Here is a 24,770-nt window from a genome sequence, read left to right as displayed (position 1 = left end):
ATACAGACCAGAACAGTTGATGTGATGACATGAAGTTGTTCTCTCTTTAATTAGACTGTGGGAAGGTTGGGATACAGGAGCAGTGTTCAGAAACTTGTTTCGCTATCTAATGGAGTGCAAAAACTTTGCAGTTGACTTTTAGGATTTGTAGACCGCTGTCTTTAAGGTTTGAACAACTTTGAATAAATGGGGACTGTTTTTTTTCTAAGCCTCAGTTTCTTCTGGGCCTCTTATGACTTACATTTTTAACTGTCACAGAGTATCTACTTAATCGATTAGTAATCAGATTATCTAGGAATACCTGCTATTCCTATAATCAATGTAATGCTGATAAAGCCTTTTTTTTAAACTGTGTAACATCTTTCATACAAACTGTATCTAAATGCTCTTCAGGGTTAAAATATGATTGCAGAGACTTCCTTTACAATTGCAAAGACTTCCTTTCCCCTTATTTATCACAGAATGTAGAGAAAAATCAGGCTTTACAATACATCATTTTTTTTTTAAATAAGGAATGGTCCCAGCTTCTTGGAAATAGAAAACTAATTACTTGCACTTCAGGAAGGAAATTTATTACTGTGTCTGTCTGAAGGTTCTGGATAACTGGATAAGTTATTGCAAAATAAAACTATGTATGAATTTTCAGTGTTTTGGCTGAAGTTTTTGAAGTAACCATGCCCATAGAGCTAACAGAGAACGTGAGATGTTTTAATTTATTTCTTCTAAATTCCTCATTGTTACCTTATGTTTATTTTGTGCAGGGTAGAATACGCTAGTTGTCATTAGATGCTTCACATTCACACCATGATTTATTTTCTGATAACTTGTGTCCTTTACCCTGAGTACTGGAATCATGTGCTAAAGACACCACGGCTTGAGACCCCGATGTTCATCTTACTGATAACAGGGAAGGAAGGGCACTTGCCAGTGAATTTACTTGCCTCCTGAATGAAGAGTAGAAGGAACTTGTTAACTAATTTTACCACTGTATTAGGGAGGCACACATTTAAAGCCTACTGAGGATAGGCAGAATGAGAGATTATTTACCACTGTGAGTCTCGGGCACCTATGCAGTTGGAGAGAAGAGTAAAGCAGGATGTTTTGTACTGCTATGTAAGCTGTGGGCTGGGTAGTTTCCTTATCTTGATTCCCTGTAGGAGTCAGTGCCCTGGGCCAATGTTCTTCTACATGAATAAAATTAATTTTAGTTGTACTTTATCCTTAATTCTCAGGCTCCATATAGCAGTAAAATACATGCTTAATGTCTGTCTCCAAGAACATAAATTTATGTGTAAATAAAAGGTAACTTGTAATATTAACACCCGTTCTCTATATGTAAGGAAATCCTAACAGCTATATAGAAACTGTCATTTTTACTTCCATCTCAACCTGAGCAGCTTTAGCCTTCCCTAATAAGATGAATACTTTGCCTGGAATTTCTCTATAGGAAGCTATCATGTTGGAAGAGAGAAAAATAAAACCATTGTTCCTTTGAAAAACACGACCAAGCTGCCCTGGTTTACTAACTCTCTTCCTGAAGGTCTCAAGTTTGACCCCATGGCAGTAGTTCTTGTAATGTCCGTCTATCTGTTTTGTGTACTTAGTAGGTATTTGATTGCTTTTTGGTCAATAGCAAGTAGCATAATTAATTATATATAATTAGCTTTGTTGTATATTTTCCTCAACAGAAATTTGCAAGGATTCCTGCTAATGGGCTTGGAGTAAATGTTTCAAATCAAGATGGTTTTACACCACTGCATATGGCTGCACTGCATGGACACTCTGAACTTGTCTCTCTTTTGTTGAAAAATGGAGCCAATATCAGTGCCAAGAATGCAAAACATGCAGTTCCTCTTCATTTAGCCTGCCAGAAAGGTCACTTCCAGGTAATTGATCCTCTTCATAAATGCAAGCCATTTAACACTTAACAACCAACAAAAAGCTGTTTTGTGAAATTATCAACATAACTAAACCAGTAATAGTGCAGAGAGTCTGGGGATTCTCTGTTTTTATTTTATTTTTTTAATTCTAACTCCCCAGAGAGAAAGGGCATCTTTCTACTGAAGCAGTTTCTATAGGCACCTTTTCTGTCTTCATGTCCTATAATAATGGTTTAATGAGAGTGCTGGCAATAGTGGAACCATTTACATAAGACACTACAAGAATACCTCATGCAGCTGAATATTCCTGTGTAATTTTAATTTTTTTTAGATAGGCATAAGTTTGAATTTAAAAGTCTGCTCACACTTAAAGTTTTGTAAAGAAATAAACCTGTAATAACTAGTTCCTGTTAGCAGAATTCTTGCTAACAGGTTTCATGAAAATAGTCCTGTTGAGTGTAAAATGACAATATTTTAATTAGTTTTTCCTAGATATTTTGCGTTCAGTTTGTCATGCTTGTAGTTATCCCTTGGAAGGAATATGTCTCTTGTGGTTACATATTCATATACTTTGAATCACTTCAACATTTATGGAATTGCAGATCTTCTGAGCTGGACAGATCTGAATTTCGAAAAATCCCAACCTAGGGAATTAATTTCCTTCCTCTAGATGTCCAGTTACATGGCTCTGTTCATTTCAGAGATACACGTCTGTCTGTCTCAGCTCTTTGATGTTCTGTTAAGTTTCGCTTAACTGTTCAGAAACAAAGAACAATCTTTCTCTCTCCGTGTAGCTCAAGGAGGAGATATATACGCAATCTATTGGTGCAGTAGTCTTGGTATCTTCAATAGCCACAGTATTAAATACCTATTGTACCTTCAGCAGAGTCAGTCGTGCAAGTGTATGGGCCAACTCATGGGCCTGTTGGAGCTTTGAGGGTAGTAGGGTAACCTCATCCTTTACTTCAGGGTGAACATAAAGCATAGGCACTGAAGGAGAAGCGTGAGCTAATGAGAGGAGGACATTAACACAGGAGAGAAGGTAAATGAGAGCGGAAAGATACTGGTAATGAAAAAGCAGTTGCGGATGAGGGGATGGGAAACGAAGATACAGAAAAGTGGAAAATCAGGTGTAGGAGGAAAGCTGATGATTGCATGAGGGAATAAAAATTGAGAGAATTGCAAAGGTGATGGTGAGGGAAAGCGCTAGGGAAGCAGGAAGGACACAGAAGAATACAACTCCAACTTGGAGGTTAATGAATGTTAATTCATGGGGTCTTTACAATGTAAAGAACTCCTTGCCAAGTGCGTTAGGAAACTCTGGTGAGTTAGGAAAGGAGGATAGGATGCTGTTGCTGTGGAGGTTTGGTTTCTATGTTTTGTAAAGTTACTGATTAGGTATATTTTTCACATATCGCAGAAGCAAATTTGCTTGTATTTTCATTTTCTGACTTTTTTTTCCAGTTGTTTAGGGCTCTTTTAGGAGTTTGAGGTAAAATACGAAAAACAGTATGATAGGAATAAATGTTTGTGGTTATCTGTTCGGCCAAGATGAGACTTGCTTTCTCCGTCCTTTTTTCTTCCGTCTATTTTTCATTCTCCATTACCGAAATTTCCCAAAACGTGCTTGAAAACAGGACTTTCACTGCACGTTTGTGGTTAGCTAGTGTCTTAAAAAATGTTGTTACTTCTTCCTATAGGTGGTCAAGTGTCTGATGGATTACAATGCTAAACAAAATAAAAAGGATATATATGGAAATACTCCATTAATTTATGCATGTTTGAATGGTCAGTATGAGACTACTGCCTTGTTGTTAGAGGTAAGATCACTGAAAACAAAATGTTCAGAATAGTATTTTTTCATACAGTATTTGTGTTTATCCAGTACTCAAGATTAGTGTTTTTAGTTGTGCATTTCTTCATTAAAACTTCTCAGGAAAAATTGAGAGTATTTCTTCCTCTCTCTATCCTTTCAGCCCCTTCCCTTCATGTTTTTTATTAGATATTTTATTAGATAAATACTACCTTACTCTTGTACAGCTAATTCTTTTTGTGGAATTCTCTTGTGGCAGGTGGCAGGTTTTGTTGCTTGTGTTTGTATAGTGTAGGATGTTTTGTGCAGGTGTTTTTCTGTTTTGTGTAGAAATCTCTCTTAAACTTGGAATATGTAGCAGATACATGAAAAAATGAAATGAGCTGATCCATGAAATTGTGTGTATGAGAGAGACGAGGAAATGATATGGTTGGGTGGCTTATTGTTGAACTGGTGATTGCTAGCATATGCTTTCTGCTTTTTGTATATAGCTACAAGGATTCTGTTGCATTGTTCTCATTCATATATTGAAAATAAAAGGGGAGAGAAAAATAATAGTAATGCGCTATCTCCATTTCATTCTACTCTTTATTTATAACTTCAATTTTATTTTGCTGTCCAGCATGGAGCCTCTGTTAACCTTTCTAATGCCAAAGGAAATACAGCACTGCACGAGGCTGTGATAGGGAAGAATGAAGCCCTGGTAGAGCTGCTGCTTCGGAACGGTGCAGTGACGCACCTAAGGAATGAGAGGCATTGCACCCCCGCAGACTGCGCTGAACCGGTGAGTGCAGAAAGGGTATTTTTAGGGTTAGATTTTGCTAAAATTCAATGTGCATCATGTGGGGGGAAAAAAACCCCACAAAAATGTTTATCGCAATAACATTTTCAGCCCATCATTAGTCAAGACTTTTGTATTTAACAGTGGAATGTGATATAAAGACTAAAATTCCTGTTTAATCTGCTACATTGTAAAAATAGACAATCCATTTATAAAACACTAAAAACCATGCACCTATGAAATTATCTGATGTTGAGTATGGTGCACTTGAATTTATGAGGTGGTTTTCTTTATGGTCAAGGTTACCATAAGTACTTACAGACATACTAATGTTAAATTTTACCTTTTCCCAAAACTCTTTGCTTTTTAAAAATGAGATAAAATGGCATGTAAGAGCACAGAATTCTGTGCATCAGAAATGCAATGTTTATTTTTGAAGGTATTTTATTTGCTATCTTGCCATTGAATTTTTTTTTCCTTTTATCCCTCTTCTTTCTCTCAAGTGTTTTGATAGTATTTGGCTAAACACCTCAATGTTCTTCTTTTGATGAGCTGCACTTGAGCTCTTAATTCTGGCTCTTTATTCAAATAACTAAAAATTAACTTAGAGTCATTTAATTCAACATAGTTTCATTAGAATCCTTGTTACAATATGAAAACAAAACAGAGAATGTACTGCAAACACTGTGAATAAAACGAAATTAGAACCAATGTACCACTCTGTCAGCTCCAGTTTCTGAAAAAACTGCTGTGTGAAATCCATACACAGCAATACACACCATCTAATGAAAATCTGCCTTCATGTAGGAGCTGAAAGCTTTGTTTATTTCAGAGTAAAATTACCAAGAAGTTGCTTCCTGCTCAAAAATCAGAGCAGCTGAGGAGATGATAGATACTATGTACAATGTGTGTACATACTATGTATGACTAGTACCTGTTGTGTTTCTAAAATAAATTATCCAAGACAAAAAAATGAGTATAGAAAGAGTGAACGCACAGATATACCATGTATGAAAGAAAGTTAGGAATGGCAGAAGGAGCAGAAGAAATGTCCAGTGTGGGAAAATGAATACCTTCTACTAATCAGCGTCACTGCTAGCAATCTTTTGTTCTGCCCACCATATTTTCCCCTTCGTGCCTTTTGATATCTTTTATCAGGTCATCCAGAACTCTGACCTTCCCCTTTACTAACAGCAATAACATACTCTGTATACTACATCATTCAAATTGTGTAACAATCCCTTATAATTTGATGCTTGGTCCCCAGCTTTGTGCACAGTAATAGCCTCTGAGATGTAGGATAACGGCCCTAAAATGCCCTACTGCATTAATTTCAGTATGCATATTATCATTTATTCATAAATTAAATTAACCACAAATAACACAGCTTAAAATAATAGCTCAAGACTATAAAATCATCACTCTGGTACAGTGCAACTTGTGGAACACTGTTTCTACCCCTACTCAAACTCATGTAATTTCAAGTTTGTATTTAGAAAGATGTATTTTTTGTGTGGTACGTTCATTTTGGCAGCAATTAACACACTCTGCCTAGACTAGAATCCTAAATTGTACTGATGTTTTTCTTTTTTTTAATAATGGTGAAAATGGAAACTTTTAAATTTAAGAATTCAAATATCATTAAGTTGCTGGAAACAGCACCAAGCTATGTACCTACATCAGAAGAGAGAGAAAAGGATTGTGAGCAGCATGCTACTATCAAGATAAGAAGAAAAGGTGTGTGTTGTATTTTCACTGGTATAAATAAAAAGAGATTTGGGAATTAATGCATGACTGCATCAAATATTTGATATACTTAATTTATATACCATTAAAGAACAGTCAGCTATTTTGCGTATTTATTACAAGTAACACCTAAAATATACAACTAAATGTGGCAGACTTTGTATTTTATTCATGACATCTTCTGCAGACTCAGTTTTCACTTTTTTTGTGCATGGGGGAGAATTTTACATACAAAAGCATTTAAAAGTTAGAAAACATGGCACATTTGAGATGATATGATTAACCGTGTAAGACTTGACCTTTTCAGTGCAAAGTTAAAAGAGATTAAATCACCTCCAGTTACCATTTAAGTTGCCCTAAAACAGATTAGGGAGTGATCTTTCAATTAGTTATGGTCCCAGATTTTGGGACAGAAATCAAGAGCTGCAGAGGTAACTTCCTCACTCAGTCAGCAAGATTTGCAGAAGATTTCTTTCTGTCAGTGGCAGCATGTAATACCGTCTAAACAAATACGTTGAGACACTCGGTACAATTTGACAGTACCGAGCTGATGTGCTGGATTATTGCCACTTAGAAAGGGATGGTGTTATTCCTGGTCTGTCCTCACCTCTTTCCTCCCTCCCTCAGCTTCTGGTCTTGCTTATCCACTATTCCCTTTATGCTGGCTCAGACGTTTGTCAGATCGGTTTCCAGGCTGCTCCAGTTCACTAAGCTGGGACAGCGGGCGTAAGGAGTTTTGTGGTGAGCTGGACAGCTCGGCATCGTAGAGTATCTGCTGTCACCAGCGCTGTGTAAAGAAGAAGGTGGGACTCCATGACCAGGAATTGGGGAAAAGTAGGAGCAGGAGTGCCCATTTCAGCATCAGTGAGTTTTAGTTAGGTTTCTCAAAATAACTCTTGCCTGCTTCTGTGAGAAAGACTGACAATATTTTGTTGATTAATACAAAAAATATATATATCACAGTATGCTGACACTAGAGACTGATACAGTCCTTTCAAATATTATGGAAATAGTTTTAAAAGAATAGTAGACAATGTGAGTAATATAACTAAGAGGTGGAATAGCATGTGTGTCTTAATTCAGGTTTGTAATAATTTGAATTTAGAGCCTCAAAGTCCAGAATTGCATCGTTTCTTCAGAAGTTGGGCTAGTCATGTTAATCTGATGAAGAACACTTACTCCTGCAACTTAAAATGCTGTAAATTTTCCAAACAGAAATTGTGACTCTGATTCAAATTATTACTATTGTAATTTTACTGTGGAATTTTAAATTGAACGTGAATAGGGATCGCTTTTCATTCAGAGCTGTGTTTGTTTAATTCTTAAGTTGTAATTTTAGCTGCCTGTTCTTTTAAACCCCTAGTGAACTCTAAGCCATGTGGGAAAGCTGATGATCCCCTAAGCAGACAACTGCAACTGGTGCAATCAATTAACAGATTTAACAAGTAAGCACAGAAGCTGCCTTGAAAGTATGTTTGTTGTTTCCCATAAGCCAAAAAGAAATATAACATACGGTAAAGGCCAAAAGTGGGTCCAGCATTGTTGCACATCAGATGTGACTAATTTGACAATTAAGAGACTACTCTGAGGCTTACACATTAATAACACCAGACGGGTGTTCTGGATATGAGAGAGTCGCTGGTGGTGAACAGCAGTGACGTGCTGGGCGGCAGGAGGGAAAGCTGGCCAGCAGGGGAGTACTTGTAAGCTTATTTAAAATTGTTTTTGCACTGCTAGTACTTGGTGTACTATAAGGTAGGAACATTTATGCCAGACCAGTTTAAAAATATCATGTTAGTGCTTCACTCAGTGTTTGGGTTTTGACTCTGGTCTCTTTAAACTTTGGCATATATTCTGTGATAAAATATAGGAAATACTAGTAGGCTATCATTCTCAGGGAAAAAAAGGTGTTGTCAGATAATATAGTCTTTTTATGTTGAGATAGTGCCATCTTGTGGATTTTCAGTGACAAGGCTTTTATGGAAAGACTTGCTGAAAGTATGTTGCTTTATGTAGTTAAATTTAATTCTTTTAAAATATATTTTAGAGCAAAACATTTACGGAGAACAATAACAAGAGATAAAAGTGTCCCTAATTTTGATTATCAATTATTGCATCAGGTAAGAGGAAATATTTGTTTGAATTATTTGTATAATATAGTAATTATTTGTATTGTCTGCTATTAATATAATACGTCTAACAGGAAAGATTCTTTACTAATGGTGGTCAGTGAATCCAAAAGGCCTGACCTGTTTTGCTAAACTGCTAACGTTTCTTCATTGTCCAAATTTCAATGGTGCTTCTATACCACCTCTTAAACCTCTTATTCTTTGTCACTTATTGCAGGCTTCATCTCTTTGTTGTCTGTGTCTTGTCCAGCAAAATCTGGGATATACCAAGGCTTGAAAAGTCTACAGCATGTAAGAAAAGCTGTAGTCAAGCAGAGATGCTACTGACAAGAGAAATTTTTCAGTAGGTTGAAACAGAAGGTTGGAAGAGAAAGGAACAGCTAGACACTGAAATACCAGATTAAAATTGGGGTTTGCATGATAAGCCTGCTGCGAGGAAGGGATTGTTTGCAAGGGAGACAACAAACTGCATGTTGCATTGTCAGCTGCACCACAAATGTATAGTGTGATCTTAGATAAGTCACTTCATCTGCGGTTGGGGGTACCATGGCACCCTAAACCAATCTAACTGCTGGCTGCTGCCCTCCCCCAGAGCATGTGCTCCCCCTCCCTTCTTTGCACTGGCTGTAGCTCTCATTGGACCTTCTGCTGAGCCATTTCAGCATGCTAAACAGAGAGAAAAACTACCCTATTCAAATGAAAATTAACAATTTTCTGCCAGTTAGCTCAGTAGCTACCCATTAGATTGACTTAGGTAGCCTTGGAAATGCAGTCTCTTTGCTTCTCTTCTCCATCTCTAAAAAGGAATGCTGTCCTATTTCAGAGATCCCTTATGAGATTTAACATTGGCAAAGAAATTTGAAAATGCCAGATGAAATGCCATAAAACTGTATTATTCTAGTCTTTCTAGTATTAATGATAATACCCCATTTTAAATGTGGGATTTAGATTTTATAGTTGTGGATAACTGAAGGCAGTACGTCATGAAAGCATGGTAGGTGTCAAGAAGCTACTACACAACAATGATATATAGCACTTAGACCACGTGTGACTGTCATGGCTCTGTGAATTTACTGATCATACAGCTCTAAATTATTAGTGGGCTTAGTCATGCATAATCTTTTCTGAAACTTTTTCAATATTGTTACTATTATTTCAGTAAAAGGATACCATAATTAATTTGTGCCTTTAATTCTTCTTATCTTAGAAAGTCTCTTTTTAGCATGCCTGGACTCTCTTTGGTACCTTAGTTATGTTCACTTTTGCAAAGTGGCCAGTAATCAAGGAGAGCCACACATTCTGCAGAGGAAGAGTCAGGAGCAGATATGGAAATGGAAGACAAGAATAGTTGGAGTGACCAAAAGAGAGTCTTAAAGAAGAGGGACTACAGGGGCCTCTTCCCTGAGAGATAAGATCTGGAAGCAGAGTTTTGCCTTTAGAACACCGTTCAGCAGTGCCTGGTTGAATCTGGCTGCATTATTGCTTACGTATTACTTAATGGTAAAAGAAATGGCTGTGAAATTCAAATATCTTGAGACTTGCATTAAAAAGGTGTTTGGATGACAGGATCCGAATGATTAGGATGATACTAGGATAGTGCAGGGGAAAAAAAAGTTTTGGAATGCCTTGATTATCTTTTCAGTTCTGGTACTGATTTATATGTAGCCTGGGGCAAGTTGGCCTCTTTTCTCCTTGTTTCCTCATATGTATAATGAGGATAATTACTAGCCTACAAAGTAAGCTATTTTTAATCATTGGCTGTGTTCTCATTATCAAGAATGCCATGAAATTAATGTGATAATTATATTCAAGAAACACTATATTCATTTTACTTTTTGGAATGAAGAAAAATAAAGAAAATAGACAATGCTTTAACATGTCCTATTTTTCCACCCTCACAGTTAGCTATTAAAAGCTTTGATAAAACCAAGTTAAAAGCTGTTGAAACGCTGGACCAGAGCAAAGTTAAGATTATTGACACAGGCTGCAGTGGTGAATTTGTGAAACATGATGACGTGAGAGGAGCCCCTGATAGGAGTAAACTAATGCACCGGAGACACACTGTTAACGTGCCGCTTTCAGCAGAGAATGTCAGCGATAAAAGCGGTTTAGCCAGTCCCAGAAATCCAAGTATGTCACAGTCAAAAGAGTGCAGTGATGACTTGTTTTCAAAACACTGACAAGGAAGTGTGAATTTGATGACAAAAGCTGAAGAACTAGGTGGTTTTAATTTCAATATCCCGGTGCTGGATATCAAGGAGTTCAGGGATGCTTGCAAGCTGTGCCTTCCGAACGGGACACACGGATGATTCGTCAGCAGAAGCAGAATGTTCCTAGCACTGTTAAAGACTGAATCCTCTGGTTATTTTGGAGATAACTATTTAGCCAGTTTGTTATTGATCTCAACAAACAGGGACATACTGAGATGCAGATAGCAAAATTACTTTCCTATTCTACTTAGCACTTACTAAAAAATTATATGTAACGGTAAACCAACAAAATCCTGTATTGTACTTTTCAGCCACCCACTTTGTTTTTAGAAGTCTGAATAATTTTTGCATTTTCAGTTTTTATCACTACATTGGATAAATATATATAAATATTTATATATATAGATATATTGGATAAATACGTATTTATTGCCAGAAGTAATTCTCTATTGTACTTTATTGTACAGAAGTAATGTCTCTATTTTTATTGTAATGTTACAAACCATTATAATATATATTTCTGTATATTTCAGTAGCTGGGAAAACAACAGTTGATAAAATCTGTGACACTATGTTAGAGATTTATACATGCTATTACCACAATGGGAAGTAATCTGCGCGGATTTCTTTGCAATGCACCCCTGTATTGGGTCTGCAAGATCATGGTCTTACAGGAGCCAAGATGCTGAGAAAAGGTAGAGAGCACTTGATGAAGCAAAACTTTGCACTCTCTGTTCACAGCCTCATTAAAAAAAAAAGTATGTATAAGGACATGTAAAATTGTTTTAAGTTTTTTTTTTTTCTCTCTAAATCAAATCATGCAAAAAACACAGAAATACTCATGATTCCGTACATGGGCAAAACTGGTAAGACAAGACCGCTGCTTAAGAGCCTGTTCCTATCTGACTGCTATTTAAACAGGTCGACTTCTTGATTCTGAAAGCTACTACTGACATCAGTAAGCATTTGTTGGAATAGACCAAATTCTAGAGGTGATCACTGCTGAAGAATTGAAAGCTCACAAATACCTACAAGATGGCAACTTAAATTTGGACTTAATTTTCTACTATTTCCGTTAAAAATTTTTAGAAGTGGTTATGGTAGGAGAAATGTGTAAATAGCAGCATAAGCCAGGTTTCTAACTGCAATATTTTTTATTTTTGGCTTATTATGTCCAGCTTGCAGTTTATTTCATAAGATATTTTTATGAATAATTCTGTTTCTTTTAACTGTGGTATTAGTAAAATGCCTGGGAAAGTACAAAGCTGGAGGACATACTGGTGATTTTTTTCAAGTAACTTTTTAATCTAAGGGGTAAACTGTGCAAGAAGTGCATACATGGACATTTGGAAATGAGGGTAATGTGTTTATTTTTCTAATAATTTACGAGTTCATCTGATTTTTCTAATGTGCCTTGGGATTTGTGCCAAATGATGGAAAAGAAAAAAAACAGTAAAACAATTCTTGAAAAAGCTGTTTGAGTGCTTATTTAAAACATTTTATCTTTTATCCAGTTTTCCTTACTTTCGTTCTCGTAGGCATTTGAAAATTTCACCTTGTGCCTATGTGTAAATTGAGGGAATCCATTGGAATTTACTGTTAACTTCTGTATGACTCTCTTCTTCCTCCTTCTGTCCTATGTTTGTGGATTGCCACACTTGATAGTGTGTACAATACAAAATTGTTAGAGAAACTGAACATTTAAAGAAGGGTATTTTACATTTATACAAAGTTTTCTTCTCTAGCCTTGAATTCCAGTTAAAAACAAATTGTATGATGGATGTTCAGCTATTGCAAGCCAAAGGGCAAGAGGGAAGAGGTGTGGGCCAGGCTTTCTTCTTCCTGTAACTCTTAAAAACATGAACTAGAGCAAGTCAGTTATCCTTACCTGTAATAAAAATAAGAATTATTACCTGTGTAATACTAGGGTATGCTGCTTATGAAATACCTAGATATTACTTGTAAAGTTTAAGATACAGGTAAATGTTTATATAACTGATTTCCAACCTAACTTGTGAGAAGTAATTTAACTTGTGTTTTAATTACACCATGCAATTAAATAAAAGACTGATTCTCATCCTAAAACTGTTGACAATATGGATGAGGAAGAATCAGTTTATTAGATTTTTAATACTGGTGGTATCTTGCTACAGAGAGGAAGTACCGATTATACTGCTGTATCTAGTTTTACAGAACATGAGTCAACACAGCGACAGTAAGATCAAACAGTGTCAAGCCAGTTTTGTTAGTCCTTAATAATAGGCCCAGTATGGTTAACTAGCTTTGGAAACACGTTTTAAGATACTGTTGATTAAATACCTTTGAAAAGGGTTAGAGAGAATTAAAGAGAGGGTTATGAGAGGATGTGAACTGCTGAATTTAGTTACTTAGTTTCTATTTAAAAACAAATAGGAATTCCTTACACCTGGAAAACAAAACCTGCTAAGTACTGTTATACTTACATTTGAAGCATAAAATGTTCTGTTCCATTCTATGCAAGCAATGAAACAGCTGCAGCAGTCCAACTTTCAGCCTTGATATGAATAATTATATAATTGTTTGGTAAACTTTATTTTTTAAATTTATAGACTATTTAACTAGAGGACTATTCATATGCCCACTCTACTGGGATACTCATGCACCTACCAGAGGAAGCTCTGAAGTTTTAGTCACCTTATAATGGCTTTTTTTCAAGCAGGGAGTTGTACACTCACAGTACATAAACAATCCACAATATATCCCCATGTCTATTTGCTGTTCTTCTGTCAGCAGGTAATAGAGTGTGTGTAAGTAAGTGTGGCACATTAAGCCCAACTAAAATTATATGGGTACAAGGAGTTGGGCGAGTTAGGAAAAGCATTCCTGATGTATTTTACAGTGTTAAACTAATGCTTGCCTTTGAAATTTCTTTTTTTCCTGAAAGAAATGAGACTCACAGGAAAAAAAAGTAGCTTACTAAGGCAATTTAATGCACACCTGGTGCTGTGGTTTCCAACAAAATTTAGATATTTAAATATCTAACAAATATTTTTAATGTAGAGTTTTAAAGAAAAAGTACACATTTGTATTAGAGTTAATTTGAATTTTCTACTCTATTACAGTATCAGCTGTCCTTGTGAACCTGAGACTACTTAAATGACCAAATCATGCTTCAGTTTATAAAACTGTGTTCAGTCTAGGATAAAATTATATGTCCAGTCATTTTAGATATATATGTATAAGAAAGCACTTAAATCCTGAACAGTTCCACTATAATCCTGCTAGAAGGATACTGCCTAACAAATGATTGAGGTAAATGAAATAGTTTGCATGGTTCCCTTGACACGCTTAACCAAACCTATCATTACAAAATACCTTAATTTTCAAAGATACCATGATCAGAGGCTAAAATGGAAGAGTACTTGAAGGAAGTACCCCTGGGAGGTTCCCCCAGCAATTCGTACCGCAACTATGCTAAGTCAACTTCAGGACACTTATGATCTGTCTACAAAATATGTTGCTGTACAATCTAGTTAATTTCCAAAAGGTTAGAAATTAAGATAAATTAGAAGTGTTATTTCTTGTCTTTACAACTGAGATTTTGGAACAGCCTTCTAAGGAGAAGGCAATAAAGCTTACATTGTTGATAGCAGAATTTAATAATTTTTTTAGCCACATTCACACAAGGTGAAAAAAGCACCCACTCCTGCTCACTTTAAACAATTTTATTCTGTCCCCAAAACATTGCATTTGGAATCATACACGCTTCTCGGGTGATGTCAGAAAAGGGTTTTCTGGTGGTAGAATGTTTATCAACACAATGTTACAGCATTTATCCTCTATATTTCCATAACCATATTTTTGAATAAAGGTATAACACAAGTTCAGTTTTATTTTATGCATGCAGGAGCTGCAGAAAGTTTAGGAAAACTGTCTTTTTTTTGCAAAATAAGAAACACTCCAGCCATTTGATAAAAATGGAGGTAGTTTAAAGAACATACGATACCAAGTGTCTGAACAGTGCTGTATTACACACTAAACTTTAACTTGCTTTGTTTTGAGACAACCTGATTATTTCATGGGGGAACAGTTCATGCTGGTTGCAATTTCTTTACACAGACTGCCTGATAAGAAATCCTCCGGTCCAAACTCCAATCATTAGTACTTTGATACCAAAATACTTTATTTTCTAAATTTCCAGTAAAGACTCGAGAGCCAGTGAGCTGCTGGATAGGACTCCTTCATGGACTCAGGAAATCTTGTTTCTATATGAACTTCTGTGATTTAGACTTGGAGGTAAGTTTTTAAACTTCTAGTTGTTCCCAAGTTTGTACTCTGACTCCTCATGTTACGGTATCTCCAATAGCAGCAAGTTAAGGGTGCGCATGTGCTGCAAGCATAGCTTACACACTGAGTAAGGGGCAACAAAACGTTTATGCTAAGGAAGCAGTGGGGAACCCCACACTACTCAGGGCTCTTATACTGCAAAAATTTAAGTTATAAAATCCCCTTCTCAGATTTATTTTTACAAGACAAGTTCATTTGTTGGCCTTTATAAAAAAAAAAAAAGTAACGTAAACATTTTCAGATCTTTCATTCTGCCTGATACAGTATATTGCCTTTTTTTCCAGGCAGGTTGTTTGGCAGACAGTCTTACAGTGTATTTAATAATCATCCTCTTCATCAGAATCCAATACTTTTCTTCTGTTGAACTAAAATGAAATATATGAAATGAAAATACAAGGGTCATAGTCAATCCAACATAGAGCAAGCCTTTGAAACTCTACACGTTTGACAAAAGGTACAAAATTCTCAGTGCCTTCTCACAGCATGCATTACTGCAGCTTACACAGGAGCAGATTTCCTCCCATTGCAATGCTACAGTACAAAAGCAGAGCGTTACATAACTAGTCTACCTGAAATAATCTAATTGTCAGAGGTCATATTTTCCTTGCCTTGTTCTCATCTTCCTTCCCCAACATTTGCTTCTGGCAAATGCTAGATACAGGATACGGTCCATGACAAGTCTTTTGTCTGACTTGGTACAATCTAAGCATTATCATCTACATCCCCTCAACCTCTTTAAGGTCACTCAGGCACTTTTCTTGAGACTCACTCCTGTAATAAGGATAGAGTCCACACACACAGAATTTCTAGGGCCTGAATTATGCTGCAGAACTATGGATACCTTTGCCACATTTCCTACATTTTTAGAGGATGATATCTTCACCACTGGGCAGGTATCTACCCAGTGAAGAATTTCAGACATTTCTCAATAACATAGTTTTGAAATTCACATAGCCTGCTTTTCTGTTACAGTTCTGCTGGTAATTGCACTAGCTATTTTCTACTTACTATAGCCAAAAGTACTTTTCTAGTGGTCAGTGCACTACTGTGACTGTCCGCTGTTTACAAGGTTCTCCCTGTTAGTCTTGCAACAGAACCCTGATACCCCAGTGCTAATATCTGCAAATTATCTACTGATTAGGACAGCTATGACTAAATCCCAATACTTATCACTGTGGGGAAGAGGGTGATAAACAGAAAGCAAGTTCTACCCTTAAGTGAAATGATGCAATACATACCATTTTCTACTCATTTGTTTTCATATTGGATTATATTTCATATTCTTTAAGCAAATTAAAATTGTATTTATGAAATGAAGCTTACCTTTACCGTTGTTTTCTTTTCCGTTTGCTGACTCACTTTTTCAAGTATTTCTATCAAACCCTGTTCTGACACCTAGGAAAGCAGAACAAAAGCCATATAAACACATTCTGAGATGCTTAGTTTCAAACAACCGAGTCACACTTTCCCTTCATATAAAAGGTGTTTGGCTGATGGAATTGTATAGTATATAGTAATTAGAAACTCTCAACCATCTCTTTCAATTAGGTAATTTAGATATTGAAAACATCAAATACGCTTTTTTGAGGGCATTAGGTTTGAAAATGAATAGATATGAGAAAGAGAGAAGTAGAGAAACATAACTCACCTTTCCAGGTAGCTGTCCAAATCTTGCCATCTGTATAAGATAATTCTCCACTGCTTTTGCTTTATCTGGTTTCACAAGTGCCAAATTGCTTACTGGAAAAAAAAAAAAAAAAAAAAAGCTCTGTTCTTTTTAAAATGAATACCTTTACCAGTACTAAAAAAGTGACAAATGCCACTATAAAACTGTTGTTCATTGTCACTTTCATTCTAAATATTTGTTTCCAATTAGTTTAAATATTTTTTTCTCTCACTGTTATTAATTCAAGAAAGCATCTGATTAAAAACATTCAGATGTCAGTTAACCCCATCCCCACCAATCACTGATATTATTGCTTGAAAAGCTGTAAGAGTTCTATCTTCCCATTGATTACAGTATTTTTTTAAGCAGCACAGGGGTATAGTAGAAGAGAATTTTTAACTAGAAAATTACTTGAATACTTACATCTTGCACGAGCGGCTTGATCTAGAACTTGAGCTAAAATAGTATTTCTTATCTCTGCTTCCCTGTAAATGAAAAATTAGTTACATATTAGAAGTGAAATTAAGTGCTTAAAATAATATGCACAAAACAGCCAAGCTTACAGAAGACTTTCAGTTCCCGTAAGTGGCTTTTTGAGGTCCCTTCCAATCCTACATTCACAATTTCTTTCATAGCACTTTCTGTCATGGGTAGCTCTATGTATTTTGAGGATGGGGTTAAGTAACTGACATAATCTTCAAAAAAAAAAAATCAAGACAGAGTTTATTATGTATAGCTTATTACAGTTTACTGTTACATCTTGCTAGAAAGACAAATGCTCTCCACTTTAAAGATTCTGCATTCAGTTCCATGTGGCGCTTCAAAGGCAGTATTTTTTAGAGCAGGCATAAGGAATAACCCGTGCAATTGCAAGACTCACCAGAAATTGGTATTTACTTAGCATTTTTCAGTAAGTCTTCACATACTTAAAACATTTGACTAACAGTTTGCAAAACTAAAATTTATGTATTTCAGTTAACAAATTTTGACTATGTGCTTGCACCTTGAGTTCTTCCAGAAGTCTGGCTTTTTAATTTTTTTGGTTTTTTAATTTCTACCTAGTGCAAATGCTAGATGTTGTTTTCACAACTAAACTCTGACATCAAGCATTTTGTTTCAGCTTTTTTGATTGATTTGATTTTTCTGGGGTTTCTATTGCAGCTAGGAGAGCATGTTCCCATAGCACTAGCAGAACCAAACCTCACTCAGAAAAAACTCCCAACAACTTTGGCTTTGGCAGGAATTCTGCTTTGGGAATAAGCTAAAGCAAGAATAGCCAGCCTTCCAAACCACGTATCAGGATTTTCTTGTGACCAACACTCACTAACCCTGAAAAGCCAAGGTTCCTGAGCTCAAGAAGCAGAAGACAGGTGGGAGTGACAATGACTCCCCAAATCATCCCATTATATCCCTAAGGATTTTGAGATTATCATATTCAGCTGAAACCCAAGATAAAAAAAAAAAAAGAGCAGCTCTTGCTGTTTTTCATAGTCAAAATTCAGACTGCCTGACATACAAGCAAATAGAGATATTACGGATCATTCAATATAGCCATGGCATGGGAGTCACACTTGGACCACTCAAAAATCAGATGTTAGTTGCCCTTGGATCAAATCTTTACCTTTTCAGTTTATTTATTGGTATCTTTTCCAATAGCAAAAGTTCATTTGAGTATTCCAAAGAAATTAAATAGTCAAAACAGTTAGTACAAAGCAACAGATTTAGAACACTATTAAAAAAAAGTAATAAAATCAACAGCTCCCATTTATACCTCTGTTTTGCTTCCTGTTGCGATGGATCACCAGAAGGATCCTAAAGTGTAAGAACAGGATAAATCATTATCATCATCCAAAAACATTCCACACAGGACTGTAAATTTAAATATTCCAGCAGAGATTAACATAAACCAAACCTGCTTGACCATGGACTAGATCCTGAAAAATAAGAATTGGCTGCCCTGGCAAATAAATATGCAGTACTCGTGGTTGCTCTCCTTACATTACAATAATGTAAGCTAGTGTAATAACTAGCGCTACTGGATTTATCCAGACTGCCATAGATTTGGACATATGAGGTCTTCTCCTTAGATTTAAGGCAACAAACTTTCCTGAGGCCTAGAAAACAGCCAAAGGCATTAAACCTGTTAAGGTCAGCTAGCAACACCTGAAATTCAACATAACACTTCATATTTATTGAAATACAAGAAAACACAATCCTAACATGATATTTTGGGATTAAAATAGGCAGCTGTAGCAAAAGAAAAAAAAAAAGCAAGCAAACAACTTTATGCTGTATCTGTACGCCCCCTCAAAGCGGCCCCTGCCCGCTTCGCCGAGCGCTTCACCGCGTTTCACTGGAAAGCGCCCGTTACAATGGCGCAGGCCCTGCCGCTCCCGGGCAGCCTCCCCCCCGCGCCGCGCCGCTGCCGAGGGAGCCGGGGCCGGCGGGGCTCGGCCGGGGCAGGGGCCGCCGCGCCTTACCCCGTGCTTGGCCTGCAGCTCGGCCAGACGCTGCTGCCGCAGCGCCTCCAGCTCCTCGTCCGCCATGGCTGCGGGCGGCTCGCGCAGCCGCAGTCGGGGCGCCGCCCACTGCGCCGGCGCCGCCGAGCCAGGCGTTACTAATCCAGCGCCGAGCGCTGAGCGCCTCGCCTCGCCCTACCCTGCTTCGCGCTGCCTCGCCTCGCCGCGCAGCAGCTCTGTGCGGAGCCGCCCGCCGCTGCGCTCTCGGTTGCGGGAGGGCCTGAGTGGACATACAGGTGGCGGCCAGCAGCAGTTGTGCGGCCACCGCGCTCTCCTCAGCCCCGGTGTCCGCCACCGCCTTCCCCGGGCTTGGGCCGGGCCGCCCGTGTCTGGGAGCTGCTCCCGCTGGCGCCTCTCCCGCGGCGCCGCAGTCAGAGCCGGCCCCGTCCGAGCTCTGAGCCCTTCTCCGTCCCCGCTGCGGCCCCGTCTGAGCTCTGAGCCCTTCTCCGTCCCCGCTGCGGCCCCGTCCGAGCTCTGAGCCCTTCTCCGTCCCCACTGCGGTTCGCGGGGCTCGCAGACCCACGCGCGGTTTAATTTCTCTAGAGGGGTGGTCGCAGCGGCAGCAGCAGCGATCCGCTGGAGAGAAGGCGGGGGAAATGGCCGCTTTTCTGAGGAGTGCTGGCAGGCCGCTGCCGGGGAGGCCCCGGCGGCCGGGTCGGGCCTGCTTGTTGCCCGGCCGTGCTTCCCCGCGGCCGCGGTGCAGGGCCTCCGCGTGACGCCAGGCGAGCTGCTGCCGGACTGGGGAAAGAGCGTTGCTCTGCTGTGTCCGTTTTCCTCCATCCTCGTAGCTTACTGCCATTCTCATATCCACTGAATATAGTTTATCTGCGCTTCAGCAGTGCCTCCCCGACAAGCTCTCGGTTATGCTATCCGCATGTGCGACCTTGACTGGTATTCCCCAAGCTCTGATCAGTCGTGACTCCCCAAGAAGCAACTTACCGTGCTGTAACTGCTCCTTCCAAGTCCAAGTCACAGCTGGCCATCGGGACTGTGAAAAAAGAATGAAGCGACGCTGCCTCCTGTCCCTCGGTTACGAGCTGGGACGCAGCGGTGGAGAAAGCCGACAGCAGGTACTGGCCTTCCTCTGAACTGCTGCAAGGTTGCTCCAGTATCAGCTCCGAGGGACTGTTACGGAAACACTCACTTGACAGCTTCGGTCTTGCTCAACGAGAGACGTACACATCCCAGATACAGCTTTTAATGTTGGTCGGAGTTGCACCTCGTTAAAAGCTGTGCTTGCTTCATCACACTTTTAGATTTTATTTAACCAAAAAACAAAACAACCCACAAACACTAGAAGCTATTCTACGAGGGTAGATAAGTCATAACTTCCTGAAAAGAGAAGTTTCTATAGAAATATTACCAAATATTTCTAGCCTCGTTTTTAAAAATAACAGAAAGTGAAATTGTTTCATTAATGATTTTAGTTAAGAACTTCTGCAGTGAATGCAGAAAAAAATGGTAGAAAGAAAATTTTCCTTGAGTGGAGCTTTCTACCCTGCGTGCCCAATATGGATAACATGAGCCTATCAATCATAACTTAAAATCTTGCATCCATCTGAATCACCTGTCAAGCATGCTTAAACCTCCCTAAATTTAAAATCAGAATGTATTTCAGGAGCACGTTTTTTAGTGGATTTAAAGTAAGGTTCTTTTTACTTTCATATTAGCAGCAGAGGGAGCCCTAGTTCTACAGAAGGGTGTTTGTTGCTCATTACGCTATAAAGCCGAAAACACAGTAATTGTTGTTTTTTGCTGTACATTATGTTCTCACAGATGAAGCTTTAATCTATATCGTACATCTCTGTTGCTGTAAATTCATGCTCCATTATACCACCATATGCTTTGATTCAGTCGGAGAAAGCTGCAGTAATCCTGATACTTCGTCTAGCTTCATAGATATGTGCTGCATGTTTGACTGCGTATTGTTTTCTCACAGACTTAAAAGTTATGTCTTAATAAGTTGTTTTTAAATGAGTTCATTAGCAATGAGCTGGCAGCTGATGAGTTTGTATGTCTTGAGAAGGTATTGTAGTTGACAACTACAATATGAATTTCAGGAGACAACAAAAGTTCCATCCATTAAAAAAATCTGGAGGCACGAATAACAACGTTTTAGGTTTTATCTCGTTGTCTAGTCAGCTGCCTATTTTCTTTCTCGTCTGCTTACAGGTATCTATCAATACCTCTACAAAGTGGACAGTTAATCTAAAAACATGAAGGTATAGATATAGGTTTTTCAGAACTGGTTGAGTACCAGTTCAGTACTATTCAGGATTTTTAATTATGATACGGAAATACTGGATTCCTGAAAGTCTTATACACACTTAATATGTCCACAGAGTTCTATGTGTCACTTCTGTTGATGAAGAAAGCTATAATGCTATAAGTAGGAAAATAAATGCTTTAAAAACTCTTTGTTCTAATGCTTTAAATGTATTTTCTAATAACTGTGTCTTCTGCAAGTGTGATCTAGTATAGATTTTATATATATTATATAAATATTATATTAACTACCATATATCAAATGTATATACTGAATATGTAATATATAAAATATGACGTAATATATAGAGATAACTATATATACTATATAATGTATATACTTACATACAACTATAATTATATACCATAATATATACCATAGAATATAACTACTATATATAATTGTATATACATATATAGAATGCATTTATATAGAGATATTTTTATATAGTGTAATTTTTAATTTTTTAAAAAAGATTTTAAGAGCCTCATGTTTTTATTTCTGTTTTGAGGTACTTTAACAGATGCTATTTTCAGATTTGGAGTTCTCCACTTAAAGGGTCCAGTGTAAACTGGGCTCTTTTAAAGTGCCTGAAGTTGAACACCCCAAATTGCATAATCTTTGAAAGCTTTGGCTTTGTTGCTTGGGCAAAGAGGGTTTAAAAGGTTAAAAAAAAAAAGAAGAGGAGTTTGTTGTGGTAGTTAAGTTTTATATAGCACTTTGTAGCTACTGTTCTGTCCTACATGAGACCTCAGGTCAAATTTCACAGATATGAATGTCAGCAAAATCAATGGGAGTTAAAATTCATGTAATTGAAAAGAAGTTTGATTTATAAGGAATACTTCTGATCTCCTAACTACTATAGTATTTTTATAAAATCTTCAGGATTCCAAACCCTCTCAAGCTGCTTAACATTACATATGTTGTTCTAACAACATTGCATCTTGTGTGTTCTGATACCATATTATTAATTCTTCCCATTATCTGTCACATCAAACCTTGCTAAATAGCATAAAGTTAGTTGTTATAAGCTTAGATTGTTGTAAAAATACTGATCTGACCTGAATAATACTCAGTGTTTATTGACTAGATCCTGTCTGTCTTGTATTGTTAATAAGTCCAGTACTCATAACATTCTGTACTAGCACTTGTTATATTCTGTTGGTGTAAAGGCATTTGAGGTGAATGAGCAGGTAAATATAACAAGATCGTGGCCAAGCTACAGGGCAGAAAATGGATAGGCTAAGTATGAAGAACAGAACAGTTGATGTGGGAACTGAGACCCTTCATAAAAGTAGTCACATATTTTTTGTTGAGATTGGGACACTGGAAGCATTCACACTTGAGTACATGTTTATTTTGGTTGTATTATATTGGTTAATATTTTATTTTACTGAGCTGTATGTATAATGTAGTTACTCCATTTGAAAATGTAGGTTCTGATCATGCAGGAAGGATTCAGACTCATGTGTTAGGAAAGAGGACAGTTTCCTCAAGGAAATATTTTCTTATGCTGTCTGTTACTTTGATTCTTTCATCTTTAGTATACATATGTACTTTACTGAAAGTTGAATCATTTAAAAATTAATTCCTAAATTCTTCTAACAGAATCTAATTTTTAAATAGATAAAATAATTCATTCTGGTACTCAAATAATAATATTTTTGTAATGACTGGAGAAAAATAATAAACCAGGGGCAGTACTGTACTCTTTAAAAATATATTTGTCAGCTGTGAAAGGTGCTCAACATCAGTTGGGTTGCCAGTGATAATGATCTATAGGTATATTATTAATCCAGTAGAGTGACAGGAAATTTTTGGTACTATCTATTCAAATTACTTATCTTCAGAAAATAATTTTGATAAGCCAGTTATTTCCCAAGACTTTTGAGAATTTCAAACACTAGAGGGCTCAAGAAATGTTTCTATTACTTACCCTGGGGTTTTAATCATTATAAAAACTGCATCTCTTTCAATAATGTTTACATTATCCTCATTATCATGTTTAAAATAATACCATATTATAGTAATAACAGAAGAATAGCAACACATTATGAACAAAACATCTTTCTCAAGCAAGTGTAAATAAAATAAAATAAAATACCTACAGCTATGGCACCATCTGCAAGCTCCAAATATAGTATGGGGAGATATGCAGGAATTCCTTGTTTAATGAATTCCTAGCTTAGTCATCTCTCACCTAAATTAAAATTTTAGTAAAAATCTACCACATAAATATTTCTGTAATGTAAAAGAAAAAAGCAAAGATTGCAGTGCTTTCAAAATAAGCATTGTAAAAACCTTATAAAAACTGAAATATGACACTTTCTAGAAACTAATTTTAAAAAAGAAAAACTGAATTCAGTATTTAATATGAGAGAAATGAAGAAAAACTTACATTAATTTTGAAAACTAAATATATTGTCTTAAATTATTAACAGCTAATTTTAGCCATCTAATTAGATATTATTATACATTTGGTCACATTTACTTACATTGTACCTAGTCCAATGCTGACTGAAGTGATAGAAAATTTCCCCTTTAACTCCCATTTTTTATAAACAAACACATTAAAGCTAATAACGATTATTTGCAATGTAAGAGACTGAATAGGTGCCTCAGCAGTGGGTTCTAAATAAATACAGTCTTGAGAAACACTGTCCATTCTGCCTTGTGAATTTACAAAGGTTGGTATGAAAAAATATAAACCTACAGCAGAATAGACGTGGAAATGGAATGACATGGCCATGTGAGTCAGAAATGTGAGGAGATCTCAGATTATAAAAGACAGGAGTGAAAAAGAGGAAAAAAATTGTTAGTTGTTTGTAGTTACATTTCCTAAATGTACATTGTACATTAGGAAACGTAAAAACATTTCCTAAAATACAAAACTATGTATCATTGGCTTTTTGGATTACATTTTTTTTTCAACTCTGACCATCCTGAAACAATAAACAGCAAATGTTTTGCAGGAATGTAATCCATACAGTGCCATCAGATCTGCAGAGTACATTCAACCTTCTTTTTGTGCTATGTGTATATTTAAAGTCTCACACTGAAGCCCGTGAAGTCAATGATGGTATCTTAGAAATTTCAGTAGAATCTGAATCAAGACTTAGGTCCAACATCTTCAAAGGACTTGAATTTATGCATGACTTTCAGACCATGAGAAAACCCATTAAAATGAATATATATATTTCCTGTATATATATATGTATATTTCCTACTACAGGATTGTCACTCATGAATTTGTTCTGCTACGGAAGTGCTAATAGTTACTTCAACCTGGCTGAAGCAATTCATGTGATTTTTATTGCTTAATATACCATCTTGGAGTGATGCCTGATTTTTTTTAAAGCATCTGCAATGAATGTTTTTTGTTTTGCGTTATCCTGAATGTAGGGCATGAATGCCTTTGTTTTTGGCTCTAAGCT

General features: G+C 37.0%; 2 protein-coding genes across 15 annotated transcripts in view; one reads left to right on the top strand and one right to left on the bottom strand.

Moving 5' to 3' along the window:
• The window catches only part of ANKRD27 (ankyrin repeat domain 27), a 53,419-nt gene extending 38,312 nt beyond the window's left edge, over positions 1–15,107 (top strand). For 9 of the 14 annotated variants that reach the window (XM_026058054.1, XM_026058073.1, XM_026058081.1 and 6 more), the window contains 7 exons: positions 1,689–1,886; positions 3,581–3,700; positions 4,316–4,477; positions 6,103–6,211; positions 7,584–7,665; positions 8,268–8,340; positions 10,251–15,107. In XM_026058054.1, the coding sequence (XP_025913839.1) occupies positions 1,689–1,886; positions 3,581–3,700; positions 4,316–4,477; positions 6,103–6,211; positions 7,584–7,665; positions 8,268–8,340; positions 10,251–10,529 (1,023 nt within the window). In that variant the 3' untranslated portion in view covers positions 10,530–15,107. Of the gene's footprint in view, positions 1–1,688; positions 1,887–3,580; positions 3,701–4,315; positions 4,478–6,102; positions 6,212–7,583; positions 7,666–8,267; positions 8,341–8,566 lie in introns of those variants that run through there. The other 5 variants (XM_026058111.1, XM_026058129.1, XM_026058138.1 and 2 more) reach the window with 5 other exon arrangements.
• PDCD5 (programmed cell death 5) lies at positions 14,249–19,139 on the bottom strand. The gene is made up of 6 exons (XM_026058159.1): positions 19,032–19,139; positions 18,323–18,363; positions 16,975–17,036; positions 16,534–16,625; positions 16,209–16,280; positions 14,249–15,250 (listed from the first exon to the last, which is right to left on the bottom strand). The coding sequence occupies exons 1-6, from the start codon at positions 19,095–19,097 to the stop codon at positions 15,203–15,205; spliced, it is 381 nt and encodes a 126-aa protein (XP_025913944.1). The 5' UTR covers positions 19,098–19,139; the 3' UTR covers positions 14,249–15,202.
• Positions 19,140–24,770: the final 5,631 nt, after the last annotated feature.

The sequence above is a fragment of the Apteryx rowi genome, unplaced genomic scaffold (genome assembly GCF_003343035.1).
Source record: "Apteryx rowi isolate R43461 unplaced genomic scaffold, aptRow1 scaffold_1, whole genome shotgun sequence".
Classification (NCBI taxonomy): domain Eukaryota; kingdom Metazoa; phylum Chordata; class Aves; order Apterygiformes; family Apterygidae; genus Apteryx; species Apteryx rowi.
Note: the sequence above shows the minus strand (reverse complement) of the source record. Positions and strands in the feature narration are given on the sequence as shown.